The sequence below is a fragment of the Miscanthus floridulus genome, chromosome 7 (assembly GCF_019320115.1).
Source record: "Miscanthus floridulus cultivar M001 chromosome 7, ASM1932011v1, whole genome shotgun sequence".
Lineage (NCBI taxonomy): Eukaryota > Viridiplantae > Streptophyta > Magnoliopsida > Poales > Poaceae > Miscanthus > Miscanthus floridulus.
In genome coordinates this window covers 85874488-85898506 of record NC_089586.1, presented here as the reverse complement: position 1 = coordinate 85898506, position 24019 = coordinate 85874488, and the positions used below count along the sequence as shown (strand labels likewise).

The following is a 24019-nucleotide window of genomic DNA, read 5'->3' as shown; positions in this document are numbered from 1 at the left end:
GTGCATCCTGTTGCTGGTGCCGATTCTGTTGGGCCTATGGCTGCTGATCTCCACACGGGGCCTGAGTTGTTGGCATCTAGGCCTTCTCCCCTCCCCTCTCTGGTTGGGCCGATCGAGGCCCATGATTTCCCCGTGTCGGACGCCAACACTTCTCCGGCTGAGACTCTCGCCGTCCTCGTGCCGCTGGCTGAGTCGGCTCCCTCCGCGTCGGCCGAGTCCTCTCCTTCCGCTCCCTCTCCATCGAAGCTGCCGTGCCCCACCTCTGCTGCTACTTCCTCCTCAATCTCGCCACTCCCCGCCACTACTGCTCCTACCGCCTTGAACTCCACCCCCTCGCTGCGTCCACCTGTGGCTCGGCCGGTGGCTGCAGCTTGTCAGCAGACCTTGTAGGTCTACTCGCGTCACCACCCCCAAAGAAAAGAGAGGGTGGCACATTCTGTAGCAGCTGCCGAAGCTCCCCCTAGTGCGCCTCCCAGCCCGACAATGGAGTTCGTCATGGCTCTGTCAAAATTTCCTGGGGCTATCTTGCCAATTCCCCATGTGGAGAAACGGAGGAAGAAGAAGCTGGAGCCACCTAGCAAGGAGCCCCAACGGAGTCATCGACTTGCGGGCTTCCCCGCGTCTACATCGGAGGAATGCCCCTCTCACCTGAAGAAACAAGTCATGCGTGCTCTGGACTTGAATGTAGACGATGAAAGGGCACAAATTAGCCAGCAAGCATTGGATGAATATGTACGAGGATTGAACTCAATAGCAAGATAGGATGATGTTCGAGTCATGGTGGATTCCTCCAAGATTGATGTCGTTTGCTTGCAGGAAACTAAAATGAGTACGGTTTCCAGGCGTATGGTCATGTCCATGTTAGGAAGTGATTTTGATAATAATTTTATTTACCTTCCTTCGGATGGGGCCGGTGGTGGAATTCCGGTGGCTTGGCGACTCCAGCTGGGCACTATTGGAGCTACCAGGGTGGATGCTTACAGTGTCTCGGTCCAGTTCTGCCCATCTGATGGTAGTGCGTGGTGGTTGACCTATGTGTATGGTCCCCAACTTGATCATGACAAGATCCAATTTCTTCAAGAATTGAGGGATGTCAGAGTTCAGTGTTCTGGGCCATGGCTGGTAGTCAGGGACTTCAATCTTATTTATAAGGAGGAGGACAAGAACAATTCCTACCTCAATAGAGCAATGATGGGAAGGTTCAGAAGATGGATAAATGATGTGGGGGTCTCTGAAATTCCTCTTCATGGTCGTAAATATACATAGACCAGCTCCTTCACTAATGCTTCCCCTACTCTTGTTCGGTTGGACAGAATGTTTTGTTCACTGGACTGGGAAGATTAGTTTCCAGGATGTCTCTTGCAGTGTGATGCTTCAATTGGTTCAGATCATTGTCCCCTGATTCTTGGGCTGAAGGATTTTATTAGCTGCAAGAAAAGATTTCATTTCGAAGCCTTCTGGCCTTCTCTGGATGGTTTCCAAGAAGTAGTGAAGGATGCTTGGAACACTGTATAGCCTAGTACCTGCCCACTTGATACCCTCGCTCTGAAACTCAAGGCAACAACCAAGAGGTTACAAAGCTAGAGTCAGAAGAAATTTGGTCACTTCAAGTCCCAATTGCTCATGGCAAAAGAGATCGTGCACCAACTTGATATTGCTCAAGAAAGCAGACCACTTTAGCCTAATGAGTTATGGCTACGCAATAATCTCAAGAAGCATTCACTGGCGCTTTCTTCTCTGCTGAGAACAATATCAAGACTCAGGTCCAGGATGAATTGGCTAAAGGATGGGGATGCCAACACAAGGATTTTTCATCATTATGCAAGGTATAGAAAAAAGAAGAATTTCATCCCCAAATTGCATGTTGGAGATCAGGTTTTCACAAAGCATGAGGATAAGGCAGCTGTTGTTCTAGATTTTTATGATAGTCTCATTGGGACTAAGTACGATAAAGGGAGAACTATCAACTTGGACACCCTTGGTAGCCCTGGCTTTGATCTTGAAACTTTGGATTCGCCTCTCTCAGAAGAAGTGTGGAACACCATAAAGGGGATGCCGCCTGATAAGGCTCCTGGACCGGATGGGTTCACTGGCAGGTTTTATAAAAGTTGTTGGGCAGTTATCAAGAATGACGTCATGGCAGCACTTCATTTTCTTTGGACCGGAAATTTTAGAAATCTCAAAAAACTGAATTCTGCATACATCACTCTGATTCCAAAAAAGACCAATGCTGTTCAAGTCAAGGACTATAGGCCAATTAGCTTGGTTCACAGTTTTGCCAAACTTGTGACCAAAATCTTGGCTAATAGGCTCGCTGATCGGCTAGATGAGTTGGTGTCCTCTAACTAAAGTGCTTTCATTAAAAAGAGGTTCATTCAAGATAATTTCATGATGGTCCAGCAGACAGTTAAATTCTTATACTCTCACAAGCAGCCTAGAATCCTCCTGAAGCTTGACATTACCAAAGCTTTCGACTCTATGTCTTGGGCCTTTCTTTTGGGGGTGCTTAGAAAAATGGGCTTCGGCAATCGCTGGTGTGACATGATCTATGGCCTCCTATCATCTTCATCAACCCAAGTCCTCTTGAATGGCATCCCAGGAGAAGGTATTCTGCACAGAAGGGGTCTAAGATAGGGAGATCCGCTATCCCCTATGCTCTTTATTCTTGTTATGGATGTATTAAATCAGATGTTCACAAGGGCTGCTGAAGTGGGGCTGCTACAACCTTTATCAAGGAGGCCTATCCAGCATAGAATCTCCCTATATGCCGATGATGTAGCCATCTTCCTTCAGCCTAACGCAGCAGATATCAACTTGTCCTTACAGCTACTGGATTTTATTTGGTGATGCTTCTGGCCTTAGGACCAATGTTCAAAAAAGTAATGTGCTGCCAATCCATTGTGCTGAGGAAAATTTGGACCTTATTCAGAATTTGTTGCCCTGTGAGATGTTGGATTTCCCTTGCAAATATTTGGGGCTGCCACTGACCATCAAGAAGCTGACTAAGCAGCAGGTCCAACCCATCATCGACAAAATTGCAGATCAGCTTCCTGGGTGGAAGGCTGATTTGTTGACCAGAGCGGGCAGAGTTATTCAAGTGCAGTATGTTCTCACAGGAATCTTGATTTATGTGGCCATGGCAACAGATCTCCCACCTTGGGCTCTCAAAGCAATTGACAAGATCAGAAGGGCCTTCTTGTGGAGAGGTCGAAAAGAGGCAAAGGGTGGTCACTGTCTCATTGCCTGGCCTAGAGTTTGCCGCTCACGCGAACTTGTTGGCCTTGGGATTGCTGATCTAAAGGCTTTGAGTATTGCTTTAAAAGCGCGATGACCGTGGCTCAAGCGGAGTGAGCCCAACAAACCATGGGCAAATCTACCTATCCAAGTCAGTACAGAGGTAGCTGGCCTCATCTCCGTGGCTGTAATAACTAAAGTTGGAAATGGATCTAATACACTCTTTTAGAAGGTCAAATGGATAAGTGGCAAAAGTCTCTAGGACATCGCACCTCTAATATATGCATTGGTTCCTAAAAGAAGGTCAAGTACACGTACTGTGGCGGAAGCTCTAACGGGGAAAAATGGATAGAGGACATACAGGGTGAGATCGGTTCTACTGCCTTGTTCCAGTATCTTCACCTCTCAGATATTCTGAATGCTGTGGAGCTAAATGAGGAAGTTCCTGATAAGCACATCTAGAGGCTATCTGCTTTAGGAAAATATACGGCAAAGAGCGCCTACGATACGCTCTTTCAGGGTGCAGTCGCCTTTGAACCTTATGAAAGAGTATGAAAATCTTGGGCTCCACCCAAATGCAAATTTTTCATGTGGCTTGTCGCTCATAATAGATGCCGGATAGCGGACAGATTGGCAAAGAGGGGGCTCCCTCACCCAGATCAGTGTCTTCTATGTGATTAAGAGGAGGAGGACATTCACCATCTTCTTGTGGGCTGCGTTTTCTCAAGAGACTTCTGGTTCTCCCTCCTATCTCGCTTTGGTTTCGCAGCACTTGCTCCTCAGCCTTTCGACCAATCCTTTGATAATTGGTGGAGAAAAGTTGACAGTGCTGCTAGTGGAGACTTTAGGTTGGGATTGAACTCTCTGGTTATTTTGGGAGTCCGGAGTATTTGGCGGTATAGAAATGATTGTGTCTTTAATGGGGCAACCCCAAATGTTAACTTGGCTCTGGTTTTGACTAGGGAGGAGGCGCATTGGTGGAGCATGGCAGGAGCCGAGGGACTTTCCATGCTCACTGCTGGAGGTTCAGCCTAAACGACTGTTGTAGGGTCGTCTTTTTAGTCTGTCTTAACTGGTGATCTAGTGTCTGTGTAATGGCAAGGGGTGTGTGTGGGGTTTGGGTCTATGTATGACTCTTTTTTCTTCTATTAATATAATGATACGTAGTTCTCCTGCGTGTTCGAGAAAAAAAACATCTCAAAGAGTACCCAAGAAATTCTTTCCAAGTCGTCAAAAAATATTGGGAGCACCAAAGAAAGGTTTCTCCAATAGTTTCTAAAAAATTACTACTAAAAGATAGAAAATAATTTTACATCAGAAATCCCAAACTATTTCTAAATCACCGTAACCACTTTTATACTTTCATTCCCTCTTATACATTTGCATCAGGAACTTGTCCTGCTTCTTATTCTTTTTCACATCCGCGCCCCGCCTGCACCTACGGGTGCTACCTACAATGCACTCATCCGTGCCCTCTGCCGCCACGCCGATCTCCGCCGCGCCCAACGGTACCTCAGCCTCATGGTCCGCTCCAGTTGGCGCCCCGACGCCTTCACCTTCAACTCCCTGATATTGGGTTACTGCCGCACGCAGCAGCTGGAAGTAGCCCAAGACCTGTTAGACAAAATGCCGTTGAGAGGGTTCTCACAAGATGCAGTCGCTTACACGGCTCTAATCGAAGGATTTTGTGAGTCAGGGAGGATTGATGAGGCACTGGAGTTGTTCAGGGAGATGGAGCAACCAGACATGTACACGCACGCGGCCTTGGTAAAGGGGCTGTGTGATGCCCGGAGAGGGGAGGAGGGTCTATGTATGCTGCAGAAGATGAAGGAGCTGGGATGGAGGCCAACCACCCGTGCCTATGCAGCACTGGTCGATTTATGGTATAGGGAACGGAAGGCTGAAGAGGCTGAGAAAATGCTGAATGAGATGTTTGACAATGGGTTGGTGCCTTGTGTTGTAACATGCACCGCTGTCATGAATGCATACTGCAGGGAGGCGAGGATGAGTGATGCATTGAGGGTGTTTGAATCCATGAAGTTGAAAGGGTGTGAACCAAATGTCTGGACATACAATGCAATGGTGCAAGGTTTCTGTAATGTTGGGAAAGTGTACAAAGCAATGGCTTTGTTGGACCAGATGAGAGAATGTGGAATAGAGCCAGATGTTGTGACATACAATTTGTTGATTCGAGGCCAATGCATTGATGGGCGTATAGAGAGCGCTTTAAGATTACTCCGTTTGATGCAAGGAAATGGTTTAGCTGCTGATCAGTACACTTACAATGTGTTGATTGATGCTCTTTGTAAGACTGGGAAAGTCGATGAAGCTTTCTCTCTTTTTGATGGCCTAGAATATAGAGGCATAAGACCTAATTCTGTGACATTCAATACGGTGATAAATGATTTATGCAAGGCTGGTAAATTCGATGTTGCTTGCACATTTTTGGAAAAGATGGTTTCAGCAGGTTGTGCACCCGATACCTATACATATAGTCCATTCATTGAAAATCTATGCAAGACGAAGGGATCACAAGCAGGATTATCCTTTATAGATGAGATGCTACAAAAGGATGTCAAGCCTTCGACGGTTAATTATACAATTGTAATTGACAGACTTTTCAAGGAGATGAACTATGGATTAGCCACAAGAATTTGGGGGCAAATGGTGTCACTGGGGTGCAGTCCTGATGTTGTCACTTATACTACTTCTGTGCGTGCACAATGCAATGAAGGCAGGCTTGATGAAGCAGAAAATGTTGTGATGGAGATGAAAAAAGGTGGGATCATTGTAGATGCAATGGCATATAACAGATCATGCAGTTACAATCTTGAAGCACATGACGGGTGTTGCTTCTATGCCAAATCATTTTACCTTTTTTATCTTGCTTAGACATCTTTTACAGAGGAGGCTAGCAGAACACGTACCTTTGAAAACAACTTCTGTGTGGAAGACTATAGAGCTTGCCGATGTCTTTGAATTATTTGAGCTAATGAAGATGAACAGCGTTCCTTCTAGTGCAAGAGCTTATTTGGCCATCCTGGAGGGGTATTCTGAAGATAGAAGATGGATGAGGTGACTTCCTTGGTTTCTTGTATGAAAGAAGATAATCTACCTCTGAATGAAGATATATACACTGCTCTTATTAATTGCTTTTGTAAATTGAGGATATATCCTGATGCTTGGGCATTGCTTTGCTCCATGATTGGACATGGTTTTTTACCAAACTTAATATCTTACCAGCAACTGCTTTCTGGGCTTACTGCTGAAGGACAAGCAGATAGAGCTAAAGAAATATTCAGAGGTTTGAGATGGAAAGAGTACAATACCGATGAAATTGTATGGAAAGTTATAATTAATGGCTTGATAAGAAAGGGTCATCCAGATATGTGCCATGACATGATATCCATATTAGAACAGATGAAATGCAAACCAAGTGATGAAACGTATGCAATGCTGACAGAGGAATTGTCCACCAGGGAATAGGTTGTCAATGTCAACTAAAACATTCAGAGCTCACAGCAAACTCTCCATCAGTCAATCTGTGCTCATCAGGTGCTTGTTTTTTCAAGCACAGCCTGTGTCAAGCAATGCACGCCAGAATCGCATAGATCGTGGATTTTTGGATGCACAGTCACACTGTGTTCATGCCCTCAAAGGTAATTATTTGACTCTTTATGCTGTAGTGTTGTGACGTCTCATTGTGTGTTTATAATGCCGTGCTGAAAGCTTTTGAAGTAGATATATGATATCAAATTCGTTTTGTTCCACATATGACCTCAAGTAACATTTAATATATGTTGGCTAAGCAATATGAAAGTAAAGGTCCAGGACCATGGAGAAATAGTCCAGTAAGGCCAGTCTCAATGGGGATTTCATAGAGTTTCATGAGCATTAAATATGCTGACATGGCACTGTCTTGATGAAGAGAGAAAAGATAAAAGTTTCATGGGAGTAGAGAGAGTTTCATGGGGATGAAACTCTTCTACACTGTTTCCAAAATATGGGTGTATTGGAAACTGGGAGATGAAACCTCCACTGAGACTGGCCTAATGGTGCATGAATTCTGACATTTCTTTAAAAAACAACATAACTTCTTGACACATGTTTCATGAGCTTTCCAGACCACTCCTTGTACTCTTTTTGTCCGTATGGTACAATTTTTTTTAGTCAAAGCGTTAGTTATATAAACTTATCTATTAACTTTATTTTGAATTTAAACTGCGAAGAATATATTTGTCTATGGAATCACAATCATCAATCTGGAATTATGTTTATTTTTTCTAGAACTGTGCATCGTTGGAGTTCTGTAGAATGGTGCTGCTGACTGGCCTGAGAAGCTGAACATGGGACTTCTGACTGTTTATTTATGCATTCTGCTGGAGCCACAAGAGCATATCAGGTTTTCACTTCCTAAGAAATTTTGTCAAAAAAAAGAAGATTGGTAGAGGATCTTTATGGTTTCAGAACATCCCTTATCTAAGTACCACGTGTTAATCGAACCATTTTGCAGGTTCAATTTAGAAAAAAAAAATGTGAGGGGCTTGCTATCTGCGCATCATACACTCAGTCTGAGAGATTTGTAGATGGACACGTGCATTGCACGGTTTAGGAAAAAGAGTTTGTAGCTGTGCTTTTTTATATAAAGAAAGGCTATCAGTTTTGTGTAGAGCATCACGATAACAAGAGAGCCAATGGGGCGTCTTCGGCTTGTACAGTTTTGTGGGGAAGCATTCTTACTCTTTTCTTCTTGTTCAATGCTAAGAGCAATATAGGATGATTTGTGCAACTGGGTACATAATTTGTGAGAGAGAATAAATACTAATTGGTCATTTGGTTTAATAAGGCATATAATGGGTGTAAGAGTAAATGGCTGATCTTATATATTGCAATCATGTGTACACTTGTTGTCTTTTGGTTAATATTTATGACCGGATTTCCTATTATAATAAGTCTATATGCTGGAAGAGTGGAAGTAGCCATTAGTGAATTTCACCTCCACGACGGAAGAAATCAAGAGCAAGCCCGACTGACCTTTTATGATTCCTTGGTGAGGTCTAGATTCGAAAGAGGCCTGATATATTCACGAGTCTCTCAACAGAGACGTAGGATTCTTCCTGAATCTGAATTTAGGGAAGCAACCCTTATGTCCTCCCTCTTTGATTTGACTGCTCTTAAACTCAATGAAGTTTTTATCATAGTTGCCTAATCTACTTGCTCATGCATCTGATTACAGTGTTCCACTGAAAAGTTTACAAACCTCATCCAAAACATGCAGTAGCATTCCACTTGAGCTAGAATTTGCTCAGGCATGCCTTTTGTAGTCGGACAATCCAAGTGGACTTGAAAGTTCCCGGTCTTGGTCGACACTTTGGGTGTTAAGTCGGAACTTCTAACGTCTAATTCTTCTGGTACGAGTTTTATGATTTCAGAGGAGAAGACACGTATTCAATCTCCCTCTAGCTAGGCAACATCTAGAACTATCGGGTATGGCGGTACGTCCTTTCACACATCTAGGCTAGCATAAACATCAAGACTAGACATACGGGCCCTAGTCGTCCATGTGCGGAGAGAACCCAACGCAAGGCCTCCAAAATCTTCCCCTTTTTTTTTTTGCCTTATCCAAGAAGAAAGAAGCTAGAGCTTCCTGCCAAGTCACCGTGTGCTGATTCCTGATTGCAACGCCTCCGACGTCCAGCCGGCCTACATGACGACTGCATTGCCGGGTCGATCGCCACTAGCCCTCGATACTCACTCAGCAACAGGAATGGTCCAAAACAGGAGCACTCCGAGCAGACGGGCAGTAGCGTTTCCGGGCTCCGGCCGCTCCACACGTGACAGAGTACTCCTACTCGTACAGCAGAGGCAGCCAGGCCTCCGGTCGCGGTCGGCGTCGGCCCGACGGCCCCAAGCAGAACAAACAAACTACCCGACGGTCGCTGCCGAGGCGGGGCCCCCGCACGGTCAGTCGTCTTCTACTCGTCGACTCCCACTGCTGCGGAGCGGAGACAAGGCATCAGGTGAAGTGAATGCATCGTGGACCCCTGGTCCCGGCCGGCCGTGGTGTGGTTAATGAGGACGTGCAAGTTGAGGCCTTGATTGCACGCCACGATGGCTTCCGATCATCTGTTGCTGCTGTCTTTTTCTTTCTTTTGAGAAATCAGAAATGATCCTGGGAGTTTTATTCGTACTAGTACGTAACAACAGAACGGAAGACTACGGTCATGATGAATAGAGTACATGCCGTACCAACACCTCTCCGTCTTGGAACCAATACACAAATGAGTCATTTTTATTTTTATTTTCAAAATATAGACTAAAAGTTAGAGAAACTATAGTATCTTTTTTTATTTCGTTGGCTCCAACTTGTTCGTGGATGGCATATAAGGTGGTGTTTAAATCCAGGGGCTAAAGTTTAGGAATGTTACATATGAGTGTTCGGATAGTAATAATAAAACAAATTACACAAGTCATTAGTAATGTGCGAGACGGATTTATTAAACCTAATTAATCTATCATTAGCACATGTGTTACTGTAGCACCACATTGTCAAATCATGGACTAATTAGGCTTAAAAAATCTGTCTCGCAAATTAGTCACAATTTGTACAATTAGTCATTTTTAGTCTATATTTAATACTACATGCATGTATTTAAACATTCGATGTGATAGAGACTAAACTCTAGAGAAAGGAACTAAACAATGCCTTTGACTTTGAATGAAGAAAACATAAAGAGAATTCATCCAAGGTTGAAAATGTGGGCAAGGGTATTTAGCAATTAGCGGTACCTTGCTCAAGCCGCTAGGACAGCTATGGCGGTCGCTAAGGCATTTACCCTTTTAGCAAAGTACATGCGATTTATAGGACATGACATCCATTATTCTAGCAGAAATGTAAATGATTGCTCACATAACACAAATAAGAGATAAATAGTAGATAAGATATACTCCATCCATCCTAAATTTAAATCAACTTCTAGAATTGTCCTAAGTGAAACTATTTCAAGTTTGACCAAATTTATATAAAAGAATACCGATATTTATGACACTAAATTAGTATAACTAAATATATCATGGAATATATTTCTCATTATGTACTTATTTGGTGTCGTAGATGTTGTTAACCTTTTCTAAAGTTGGTCAAACTTAAGACGGTTGACTTAGGATGATTCTAGGAGTTGGTTATTTTAGGACGGAGAGAGTATATAATATTAGCACTTGTCCAATAGCTTAATACATAAGTAAACACCAACTGACCAACTAGACAATCAAATATCGGTTGTTTAAGTTCTTAACTTAACATAACATGTGTAATCTATTTAGTGCTGCTAAATGAATAGCTTGCTAAGCTGTTTAGTGTCGCTATCACCTAATATAGTGACAATGGCGGCCATAACGTAGGAAAAAAAGAAAAAATGTAGCAGGGAGAGGGTATAGCCGCTGTAGTGCTGCTATAGCTCGTTATTTTCAATGTTGGATAATTTTATAGAATAATTAGAATTCTATTAAAAATTTTCCTCTCTAACACTGTGAAAAAAATGGGTCAAACAAGAATAATCTACTGCATACGAATCTTACCAATTGCCTCCAAGGGCAGATACACGGCTGTCAGCTACTCAGCTGTAAAAGACGCCTATGTGCACAAAAAAAAAAGAGACGGGTGAAACAAGAATTATCTATTGCATACGAATCTTTAGTATGGTGCCCAGCCTTTTGAAGAAAATCATTTGTCTTTCATGCATGTGCGCTCCATCCAACTTGCAGCTTCCATGTGTGTTCTTTTTATTTTGGTTGCCTCAAGATATCGGGATACTATGTGTTTTTCTATTCGTGTATTTTGTGGCACACTGATTTATCAAATTAAACTTGGCTAACTATATCTAGATTTGTACATGTGTTGGACCTCGGTTCTTTGCTTTGAACATATATTGGGGATTTTGGGAGTTTTAGTTGAATCACATTTGAGTAAACTAAATTAGACCCCTTTAAAAAGGACGAAAGATGTAGTATAACATGAACAACAGTTCTTAAACCTTTTGTATGAGCCTTTAAACTTGTCAAATATGCTGGTCACAATAAAAAATATTCCTAACAAAGATGCATGTAATAATAAACCATGTAGTACATCAAGCTTAACATGTGCGCTCATTACATGCGGTCTCTTCGCTTGAGGCTCCGCAATGGCCTCACAAATGAGCAAGCACTAGGGATGGCAATGGGTTAGTAATTATGTGTTTGGTTTTTGAGGGATGATTGGGGATGTGATGGCTCAATCCAAGTTTAGACTATGTTTGGTTGAGGGTCGACTAATGAGATTCACGGACGTCCCTGTCCCCACAAATTGATCGGATGTAGCGGTCCCTTGTGCACGTTGTTGCTCTTCCGTCCATGATCGTGCGGAGGTAAGCGGGGTGGGAGGTGCGTGAGGCATGGTGTGAGCGGCGTGAGTTGTCGTTGGCGCGGGTCAGGACCCATAGGCGGACGGTTGGAGTCATCCCATAAAAAAACAAGAATGAAATTATCCCACCGTACCAAGGTATGGGTGGAGTAAATATCTCCCGCCATGAATTGCCTAATAATAAGTAAAATTTTATACCAGTATTTATATCCGTGGATAAGATTTTATACCGATGTCTACACCTATCATGTATAGAATAGATGGAATTCTTTGTATTTTAAACACTAACAGTTGAAATGATATACTCTCATTCGTACCTAGGAGAAGATCTCCATCGACTCCACTCCTTGTCGTTCTACAAGTATCGCTGGTGTCATAGCTCATCAAAGTTTCAAGCCCACCTCTCCCGCGGGGGCTAGGTTATCAAGGTTATTAAGTTGTTTGACTAATTATGATTAGTCAGGTTTACTTGTGCCATGGCGATCGGTTATACACAATAATTAGTCACGATCAATTATGATTGGTCAGGATTAGTTAGGCTTATTGATACCATGGTGACTAGAATCGATTAGACTATTTTGTAAACATTGGGTTAATAGGAGATGGCAGTGTCATTTCCCTACCCCACCATCGAAACATGGATTAAAACCTATCTCATCTCTTATCTCCTTATCCCAGCCCGTAAGGGCACCACGCTAACACTTTTAGTAATTCTAGTACAAATAAAATGATCCATGTAGACTAGGAAATATTAAGACTACTATTCACACAATGCAAACTATTACTGTTTGGGGTTTGCAAAGAAATTTTTTCTTTTCATTATGTCTCACCTTTATTTTCTCTCATTCTTCTATTTTAGTATGAACCACTTTCTCTCCCCCTAACCATACCTAGCTTGTGCAAGGTACTACTTTTTTTTTATCCGATCCGCACTTGGGGCTTAAAAAAAAAGTTAGCGTGGGGAAGGCCTAATTCGCATGAACCAACCGTCCAACCGCCAGCTATGGTGTTTACCGTGCTTTTCCGTAGTCCCATTGGCCAAAGGAGGAAAGAAAAAAATCCAAAAAGAAAAGGCAAAGAAGAAGGGGGCAAAGTGGGAAAGTGGGAAACCATCAAGTTCCACAAAGTCTAGCATCTGCTTCGACTCCACCGCCGCCTCCTTCTTTCCTTCCACTCCCATCTGCTCTCCTCGCCGCCACCTGCGCCGTCAGAGCACCGAGCAGTCCGCGACCGCGCTGCCGCTCTACGACGGGCGACGGCGCCGCAGCCCTAGTCGCAGCCGCCTCCGCTGAATTCGGGGGGCTCGCCGAATACCGCCTCCAATCGTCTGCGTCCGGGTGCAACTGAATCCGGCATCACCCTGTGCCGCCTGGCATGGCACTCCCGAGAGGAGGGAGGAGGGACTCAACAGGTCAGAAAATTTTCAGACGAGTGTCGGTGGTTATGGGTGCATCTTTAGTCGATCGATTCCCTTAAAAAGGAAAAGACCTAGGTCGATTCCTTTATCAGAGTGGATACTTTACTTGCTGTCATGGTTGTTGACATTGGGTAATGAACCTGGATGGGGCTGTGACTATTAGCCTTAATGGGAAACCTAAATCCGCAGACCCTAGGGGAGGCTGTCTTGAAGGTTTATGAAACGTTGCTGTAACCTTTCCCATTTCTTAGACGTACGGTTGGAGAAATTGATAGATTACCGTGTTTTTAGCTTTCATGGTTCTTCCACAGCGAGATGAATCTGCATTCTTCCTGCGCATCCATTAATGCCATATTATTTAGTTTCCTTCACTTCAGAATCTTATTAGGTCCTTATGGTTATTAGGTGAAACTATTTTTCCCCCTTCACCAATATGGAGGTTGTGGTTCATTTCTGCAGGTTAAGGTACCATCTTTGTAGACTCGGCTGAACAAATTGGTTGTCGGTATGATGAAGACTAAGACGAGTAGGAGCTTACAGAAATCTGGGAGAGGTAATCAGGTCCAAGGAGAAGGGCCAAACTGGGTTCTTGTTGCTGGCGGGATTTTGCTTAGCACGCTTTCAGTCAAGATTGGGTGCAAACTAAAGCAGTTGTTCGATGGGAAGCAGCAAAATAATACTTCCAAAGGTCTTATGTCATCTCATGCCCCTATCTGCAGTTGCAATCTTGATCTAGTCTCCATATTCTTTGTACACTGGTTGCTTACTGTGCAAAATTGCAGCTAAAAGAAGGCCTGAAGCATGTGAGCTGCACTCAGATCTCTACCGTTTCAGTGACCAAACTGGCTGCTACTACTGTATGTCAGGTGCTTTATCTGTAACTTTTGCTCTGTTCTGTTTCCTGTTACTCACTTATTTGTGAACATTGTAGTTTATATCGCACTGAATTTAGTGCTAGAATACAGATCTGGCATGTTTGGGGGCTAACCTGGACTATTGGTTGTTTCCTGCTTATTGGTGGACCTTTTAATCTGAAGGGCTTGGAATATTTTCAGCACACATTAATTTAGTGCTAGAATACAATTTTAGAATGCAAGTTTTTAGACCTGTGTTATATGTTTGGCTCTGTGTTAACTTGTAAACAAAATGCCCATTGTCGTGCTCCTCTAACCTTGAAGTTATCTGATGGAGTTTTGTAGTTTCTTTCATTAATGCAATAGGGGGAACCTATGTAGCAAGGATATGTATACGTAGATACATTTTAGTATATTTTTTAAAAACATAATAATGATGACATGAGCTAACAATGGAGCCCTGATGTTGATGGAGCTTTGAGAAGCTGCAATGGCACTACTTGTTGCTGCCATTTCTGGATTGGAAAAGTTAAGCAAACGAACACTAGATCTGAAAGAGAAAGAAATAAGCCCTAGCAAAATTGACTATGGGAGAAGCCGAGAAGGGATATAGGAAGAAAAATGGAATATGGGAGAGGGAACAAATTCATTGCCAGTCACTGCTGACTATGTGGCCTGTGCGCCCCGATTAGCTCCCGGGGCTATTGTGCGGCACTGTGGCATGTGGGAGGCCATGCAGGCCTGTGCATCGCTGGCTCACTGCTGTCTTGCTGGCAGCAGCAGGTTGCCAGGTTCTAGAGGTTGCGGCCTCATGGAATCGTGTGTGTACCATGTGCATGTTGCGGTGGGGTGGACTGGAGGTTAGGGCAAGGCAGGGGGATGTGTGCAAGGGTAATGAAGTGTGCTGGGCTGTATCTCCGAAGCAGGCCAATACATCTCTGCCCACATTTCTGTCTCTCTTCTTTTATATGTAGTTGCTGTGTATGCGTATCTGTCTCCTCTGCTCTCTTGCCCTAGAGACAGTGTGTGTGTGTGTGTGTGTGTGTGGGGGGGGGGGGGGGGGGGGGGGGGGGGGTGCTTACTATTTTGGGGTGATTGGACTATTTTTTGGGGGTTGGACAATTGCATTGCAGGTCTCCGGTGTTTGCATGCATAAGAGTACATATCCACAAAGTAATAGTCTGACTTAATGATTATGTCATTCTACCAAATTTCCAGCTTTTGATACGAGTTTGGCATTTAGAGACATTGAAAGTTTCATTGTTTCTGGCTGTTGCTTTCACTGTGCTGATTGAACTGAATTAATAAATTTAGTTCTTGGGTTGGATTTTACACTAGTTCATTATTGTTTCTTTTGTTGGTGGCATGAAAGTTCTTTCCAAAACTTGTTATTACTAATTCCTGTTACCATGTGCAGGGCTTGCAAATGGTGGAGTGGAAGTCAAGCAAGCACCTGCAAGTCCTGTACCCAAATCAGTTGAATCCTCACTTCCACTTGTCAAGATACCCACGCCAGAATCAAGCAAAGAGAACAGCGGTGTTATGTGGATATCCTCACCTGATCGGCTTGAAGATCCTCGAAGGCCATTTCAGTACTCTAACAGTTCTGGCTCTCCCTGTGTTTCAGAATCAGGATCTGACATTTATAGCAAAAGAGAGGTCATACAGAAGCTAAGACAGCACCTCAAGAAACGTGATGAGATGATCATGGAGATGCAAACTCAGATTGCTGATCTTAAGAACTCTCTTAACATTCAGGTGACACAGTCCACCAATCTGCAGTCTCAATTGGATGCTGCCAATCGTGATCTGTTTGAATCCGAACGAGAGATTCAGCATCTAAGGAAGATTATTGCAGATCATTGTGTCGCAGAAGCACTCTCTCTTGAGAAACCTTTGCAAGCTGGACATTGGCAGTCAGATGCCGCAAATGGGCATTCCAACGGCTATGCTGATGGTAGTGTTGATGTTGCTGACCTGCATTGTGTTAGCATTGAGAAGAGGAAGGGAGAGGTAGAGAGGGTGGAGATGCTCAAGAAAGAGGTTGTTGAACTGAAGGAAGTCATCGAGGGAAAGGACTTTGTGCTTCAGAGCTACAAGGAACAGAAGGTGGAACTGTGCTCAAGGATCAGGGAGCTGCAGGAAAAGCTCTCAGCACAAGTGCCAAACATCTTGTAAGATCTATGTGTGGTGCTTTTTAGAAGATTGAATCTAAGCATAATGTCGCCATGTCCCATGAGCAGCAGAGGGGGTCCTGCTTAAGTGAGGATTGCAGGAGCTCTTGGCATTTGGCAATCGTCAGGCATGCCAAACACCATGCTAGGATCTTTTTGGAATTCTTCTCTTTTCCTTTTTAGAGGGGATCTCTGCATAATGTTAGGTTGATTTGTTTCTTTCTTGGCTGTCATAATGTTAGGTTGGTTTGCTTTCTTCCTTTTTCAATATCTGGCCCTTCGTTGCTCAAAGTTTACAAAGGGTTTCTTTTTTCTCAGTTGCTAGGCCTAGGGTAACTCAATTGAACTTCATGCTCAAGTTGCTGTACAGGTTCTCAGATTTCAGGAGACAAAAAAATCTGTAGTGTGCCTCTGCCTCCTCTTTCAGGGCAGTTCTGCTTTTAGTGATCTTTGGAATGTTGGGTCGATGACATTTCTACAATGAGATTTGCAAGAACTATGGCATTGCTCTTGTTTGTGATTCCTTCTGAATGAAAAGCAACTTCGTCGATGACACGCTGTATGACATTGCTCATTGTTCATCTGATAGTTATTGGGGTGTGGGCAGTTGCAGAACACAATGCATGTGATGGGGCTATAGGTAGCATGCAGTGTTCTAGCTTTATGCTACATCAGTCGCCAGTTCATGCGAAAACTCTTGCTCCTCTTGCTTTCGCTGCTCACTCAAATCTGAGATCGTACGCAGGAAAATACTAGAATGAGCAATGTACTTATACTTTAAGTTTGATCAAATAGATGTGTCACATGATACATTCTTGGTAGTGTGATCCCCTATTGTGTCCCTATTGAAAGTGAAGGGTTGGTTTGAGCCAAGCTTACATATCTTTCAGATGGTGCATCAAATTATCAGTCACTAAAATTTAAAGAATTATTCTAATATATATGTAGTCAAATCACTGTCATATACTGTACACTTGTCCTACACTGTACACTTTTAGAGCAGCTTTTGGCAGTGTTAGGTACAGTACATAGAGGTAAAAATCACTCAAATGGCAGTAGAAAGTAATAGGAATTTTTCTTTCCAGGAAACCTAAAGTCTACAGCCACATGATGCAAATCTAGCTAGTAAGCTGAATCCGGGCATTGTAAGCCTTGTCTGGGTCAGTTTTAATATTCTGCTCGTAGAATAAGACAGGCCAGATCATATAACCTAGCTCTAGCTTATTAAAGAAGCTGATCTTGTTATGTTGACTTTATCCCTGATTCCATCACTGTCAGTGCAAGATAAAGTGAAGTGGATATACAACTGGATCTCTGACTCTGTCGCAGAGGACAAGGAAGATGATTTTGTTTTAATTTTCTTCTCAACACAACAGAGGAAAAGATATATGCATGGTCCCAGTTAATCGATTAATTAGTTGAGCAGCCTATTCTTGAGAACTTTATGAGCCTTTGAAGTGTCGTTGCTCAGCATGAATTTGAAGTTTGTAGGCTGGCGCTAACGTTTTATTGTTTCCATTGAATACACAAAGATTTACACATTGTTTTAATTAAGGTAGAAGAGTTTAACCATATCAACGACGCGTTTCTATCGAGCGCCCTAGGAGATCGACAGGAAGACAGACAAAGGCTGGACCGTCCTAGCAAGCGAATTCAAGTTTCGATATTACACAAATGGTATACAACCGATATAAGCACAGTGGTGCAACATAAGAGGTGCCTTTGCGTCTCCGCTGCTGCCTGCAGAGCCTTTCTCGCCATCCGCGAAGAGAGCGTCCAGTGGTTCGATGTTGGACGCAGTCAGCTTAGCGTCGAAGAGCCCCTCGTAGGCCTTTTGTCCTGACACGCTTGACGTTGATAGACCAGTGACGAAGCCCATACATTGCATGATAAAGACCTCACCCTGCCTGCAAGCACGTACTCAAGAGAGGCTCTGAGCCACCAGATGCTCGCTCCGCCGCGAAAGCGCCGGCTTAACGTGCACAATAAGATTATGCGTCGTCATGACTCCTGCTGATAAAAGAGACTCGTGAATCATGATGGAATACTGTCTCTAGTCACCATATGATGCATACTAATTAGAGTCGACCGGTTTATAGGGACGTCTCATAAATGACTCCACTAATCCGTTCGGTGGGAACGAAATAAACGATGGGCAAAGTGCGGTTGACATGAATTTGCATGCACATTGTGTTTCCACTCTCTATGTTCTTTTTTTAATAAAAAATAATGCATATTGTTTCACTTTATCATACACAGCTAATGCACGTTCAGGTGTTTGAGCCGTCGATCTTTGGTTGGCTCACATGATAAGCGTTCCTAGTCCTTTATCCCAACTCCAGCGAGCTGGTTAGGGTTGATACCAGTGTGGCCTGCATTGGCGGACTACCAATGAAGAAGGTTGGATCAAAGGTTGTAGGCCCTGTTCGTGTGCCCTTAAACCCGGACTTGATCCATTTTTTTTTTCATTAAGAACAGTGTTTTTCTTTCACAAATTTCTCCAGATTCATCCAAATTTCTCCAGATTCCTCCAAAATTCCTCCAAGCAAACGGAGCCCAATGGCGTCCGACACAACGTCACTATGTGTTCATGCGTGTCAAGCTACTGGCTGCTGGATTAGGCGGCAAGCACTAAACCGCTCACGATAACAATATCGACGTGATGAACTGACGATGTGGTAGGACTTCAGACGATTGTTAATCGAAGCGCTTAGGCCCCATTTGGCAGTACTTTTCCACCGGCTTCAGGAGCCGTTTGGATCCGTTTTCTACCAAACGGGGTAAAGTAAAATAGCTTCACTTGTGAAGCCCCTAAAAACATGCTCTTACAGTGATTTGGGGTGGAATAGAGCCAAAAAAAAAAAAGTGGCTTCTCCCGGTTCCTCCTCCAGGCCTCTAAAAACATGCTTTCACAGGGAAGCCATTTTGCCAAACGGTTTACCAAAACCGCTTCAGCTCCACCGGTGGAACTGTTCGTGGAGCTGAAGCAAAAAAAATAGCTTCACTAGTGAAGTGAAGCCCTGCCAAACGGGGCCTTAGTTATTGTCATACTCCTATGTGTAGCAAAAAGTTATACCGGTCTGATTTGGCAGTATCGCAAACCACATGTACACCTAATAACCCGCTAACCGCACACTCTATTTAAGTTGGTCAACACCATTTTTAGCGGACAAATTCTATCCCGCATCTTTGCTCTCTGCGCCTCTACGATTCCATAAATAAGCATGGCCATGGCATAATCTTGCCCACAAGGCGTACGTGGACAGGAGACACATGCATAGTGTTACTACTAGAAAAAGAGGGGAGAAGCCATATATAGAAAGAGAGAATCTCTATCTTCCTTCTTTATATATAGTCTATCTATATCTATACATGATATATATATATATATATATATATATATATATATATATATATATATATATATATATATATATATATATATATATATATATATATATATATATATATATATCTAGTAGACTAAAAAAACACCAAACGCTATCGTCGTTATCACTCCCCTCGACTTGCCTTGGGATTTCGGCTTGCTCGGTCTCCAAATACGGCAGGACTGGCGCTCGAACGTCCGGACGAACACCCGCGGCTGCTCTGTTTCCCGAGGTACGCGTGGATGGCACGAACCTGAGCTTACTGCGGGGCCACCACTTGAGCATCGTGCCCGCCGTCAACCTAACCAGGGCCACCACCTCCCGCGCGCTCGTCGGGCCACCACATCCGCGGGCATCACGCTCAAACTGCTTGAGCGAAGGGAAGGGGAGGGAGGGGAGGGAGAGGAGAGGAGAGGGCGATGCGCGCCGCACGAGGAAGGAGCCGAAGCCCTACGGCAGGTCGCTGTCCGCTAGCCACCGATGCCATTACAATGTGCAACATTCGATTTACTTTTGAAACGTCCAAATGGAACATTTGCAACATACGTCTGAAGACACATAAAGCACTTGAAACATGCGTCTGAAACACTTGAAAAAAAATCTGAAACAATTGAAAAGTTATTAAAAACATATGCAACATTCAGATACCACACTTGCAACATATGTGTGAAACATATGCAACATCCAAATAAATACATTGCAACGTATATCTGAAAAAAACAGATGAAACATTTGGAACTTTTGTAATATACATGTATTACCATTGCAACATATGCAACATCCCGATCTACTTTTGCAACATCCATATGAACACTTGCAACATACCTCTGAAACATCTGAAATAGTTGAAACATACATTTGGAACATACGCTTTCAGCAAACCCTGACAGACGGGTGGGTGGGCGGAGCACTACACAGCAGGATCCGGCACTATGTCATGGTGGAGAAGGAGGATGGAGCCACAACGCCGCGGAGGAAGTGGGGCCCGGGACAGAGATGGCGACGGAGAGCGCTCAGGGCCCGCCGCGTAGGTGCGGGAGGAAGGAGCATGGTGGGAGGAGAAGACGTTGTCGTGTTGACACTGCAGGCGCTACTGACCGAGAGACAGGACAGCTGGAGAAGAAGACGCCACGGGTGAGGCAGGGAAGGGTGTCGGCGCCGCGAGCTTTCTTCATGGAGCTGCTGCTCAATGCCCGGGTGACGCTGCTAACGCCGCCGTCCAACATGCCTTCAGGCTGCGGCTCCTGGATCCCTTTGTTCTCGGATGGCTGCGCCCAGAGTAGGCATGAGTAACTATCGAACGAGCCTTAAGAGTTTTAGATGGACCGTGAACGGGAGCACGCCGAGCTGGTCTGCAGGCTCAGGAGGCGCGTCCGGACAAATGGATGCCCTGACCAGATCATTATCGCTCCTACTGACGTGCGCTCCGAACAGGAAAAAAACCAAATCAAATCAGAAAAAGGAAAGATGAGAGAGACGTCGTTTAGATTTTGCGCGTTATCGTTACCTACACAAACTACTCCCCCGTCCTCATCCTTTTTTAATAAAATTTCCGCGTACCTTTTCGCGGCGTCTGCAAAGTCTCGTTCCAGAATGACCAAATCCAATACGGTCTGCTCACGTTTTCACCATCAATCAAAGAGAAAAAATTGAGCAACAGGGGTACGGTGGCAACAAAAAAAAATAACCCAAAGCATCGAAATATTGGACTCCATGCCTAGGCAAAACAGCTCCTACCAATTATCTATACTCAAGTTATCCGAACCCGAAGTACTCGATCCCAAATTGGATAGCGATTCTGATTACCCGAAATTAGTTTGGGTAATTCGGGTAATATCCCTCGGTGCCTGAAGACTTGTCAAGTGTGCACTGGACCAAAACAGGACTGGGCACAGTACTCCAATGGTCGGCAACGGCTAGTCCAACGGCAGGCTGAGGGAAGGGCACCGGACCTGCCCGATGTGCATTGGACACGTCCGGTGCCTGTGCATAAAGCTGTTGCAACTTTGAACGACTAGTTTCAACTTTGGGGCTATATGTGGTGTGTGGGAGTTGGAAAACATGCCAAGGAGCTGAAGCTTCACTCTAATGCTCTCCACATTAATAGAGCTTAGTAAAACACATGATGATTAGTGTAGGTGCTCTGTGAAGTGCTTAGACTAGTTAGACCACTGCTAAATACGTTTGCTCTTGGTTTAGGTCTAGTGTTTAGTGATGTTTGCATACTTCTTATCACTCGGTGCTTGCGCGCACCATTATTGTACTCGAATGGACTTGCAGTCTTGCGAGATCATACCAAACACGGTTGTGGTGTGACCATCACCATGTATCGGAGGGAACGAGATCCGTGGCGTTTTGGCCGGAAGCTTGATAGTGAAGACAGCAGGAGCGGTCTGAGAGAGGCCATCTCAGAGATCCACTCACACATGAAGAAGGTCCGGGGGCTATCCACAAAGTTATCCGAACGGGAGCTTGGCCCTTGCGAGGTCATCCTTGCGAGATGCTCCAATAAAAACTAGAGAAAGCTTGCGCGCTTCTCAATACCTCGATAAAAATACCGGAGTCGTCTACAGAAGTTTGCATCTCTATCTCAGTTAAGCTTCTGTATTTACATTGTGTACTTAGGTTATGTGCTTTATCTTTCTAGCTTCGTTGATAGGCTAGTTGATAGGTTTGGAACTTAGGTTGTATAACTCTTTTGCGGTAGAGATAGCAACACACCTAGCTAAACCTTAGTTGCACATTTAGATGGTTTAATTCTTACATATGTTTGACTAGAAGAAAAATAGAGGCCTTAGTTTAGAAATAGTTTTTAGGTTGTCTAATTCACCCTCCTCTTAAAGCCCCTTTGGCATCGTTTCGAGCCTCAGCTTCACTCTCAGCTTCCACGGTGCCCTACCAAACACTTAAAAATACAACTGAATTCTGGTGGAGAGCTGACGAGAATCACTTCTCCATTTACATTATGAGCTAGGAGCTAAAAAAAATCCACTCTCCATCGCTTCCCGCTCTTCGCATTCATTTGCCTCAGGAATCACTTTAGAATTAATTCTCGCCTGCTCTCCACCTTGCTCTCCTACTAGAATAACTCTCTCGGAAAGTGAAGCTCAAGAATCAAGAAGTGAAGCTCTACAAAGTGGCCCTTAGTCATCACGGTCCCTTCATGACTATTTAAGTTAGCCGTGAATATGTTTAGCACCACTATTATTGATTGAGGCAAATATTCATTCCTGGCTATTGATGACTATAATCTATGCATTTCGTTGTGATCTTTAATTAATATAAATGATGTATTGAATACTTTTTAAATTATTTGATTTTAAACATTAATTGAAGTGTTGCGACAATTATAATACATAAAAATAACTGCTTTAGTAGCTTCTGGTTCCACCGTTTGGTTAGCATTCTATTTTTACCAATAAAAAGATTTTTGGAAGCTGTATCAAACACAACCTAAAAAGTATGCATGGATGAGGTTTAAAAAGCAGATATATATGGATGGAGTTCAAAGATAAATTTTGAACTCATCGATACTTTACATTTCAAAAATCTCTTCTTTTGCTCGAAACTATTGTGAGAAAACCTTTCCTTCTTAATATCTTTGTTTTCTACAGTATTTTTTCTTCCAGAAATGCTTCGTTGGTTCTTGTGTGCGTAATAAATATTGGGTCCGTGGAGGTGGTTTGGAATTTAGAGTACTTAAATGCGGGAGAGCTGTCGTCTCCAGCGGTTTGGTTTTTGCTATTACCCCCCATATTTAATGCCTTCTTTCCTTTGACTTCTCTTGTATCATTTCGCGACTGCACCCTCTTCATATGACGTTATTGCCTCTAAGCTTTTGGTACAGATTCTTCTGCTAGTGCTACCATTTTTCATTTACTCAAACGGGTTCATTGATTGAAAATGTAAGGACCATTTTATCATACCTTCAACGTTCTGTACAGTTACTAGTTTTAGAGCGTGTTTAGTTGGGTGAAAGTTGGAATTTGGGCTACTGTAGCACTTTCGTTTTTATTTGACAAATAATGTTCAATCATGGACTAATTAGGCTCAAAACGTTCGTCTCGCAATTTCCAACCAAACTGTGCAATTAGTTTTTTTTATTTCGTCTACATTTAATGCTCCATGCACATATCGCAAGATTCAATATAATAGGTACTGTAACACTTTTTGAGATTTTGGGTGAGAACTAAACACGCGCTTACCAATGTAGAGCCCTCGAATACTACCCTGGCCATATAGGAGTAGTTCCACAGGGTGTGAAGTGCTGGCCTCTAGCTATACTGCCAAATGAGTGCACACATATATGTATTCTTTGGCTAGTAGATGGATCTATTTGATACATATAATTAGTTATCAGTTGAGGTTAAAAATTAGGTTAAATTAGCTATGGTTGACTAGCCAACTAGCTAATGGCCCTGTTCGTTTCTCTTATAAACCGTCTTTTTCAGCTTGTTTTTCCAAGTGGAACATTGTTTTTCTCTCACAACAAATCAGCTGGGAAAGTGTTTCGGCTTGTTTTTTCAGCGAATCAAACAGAGCCAATAACGAGT

At 43.5% G+C, this 24019-nt stretch overlaps 1 protein-coding gene and 1 pseudogene across 1 annotated transcript; both read left to right on the top strand.

Moving 5' to 3' along the window:
* The first annotated feature begins 483 nt into the window (after positions 1–483).
* On the top strand, positions 484–6867 carry LOC136465791 (pentatricopeptide repeat-containing protein At5g65560-like; annotated as a pseudogene).
* Positions 6868–12748: 5881 nt separating this feature from the next.
* LOC136463662 (uncharacterized) lies at positions 12749–16642 on the top strand. Its single transcript, XM_066462641.1, has 4 exons — positions 12749–13043; positions 13509–13737; positions 13832–13915; positions 15321–16642. The coding sequence occupies exons 2-4, from the start codon at positions 13557–13559 to the stop codon at positions 16079–16081; spliced, it is 1026 nt and encodes a 341-aa protein (XP_066318738.1). The 5' UTR covers positions 12749–13043; positions 13509–13556; the 3' UTR covers positions 16082–16642.
* The last annotated feature ends 7377 nt before the right edge of the window (positions 16643–24019 follow it).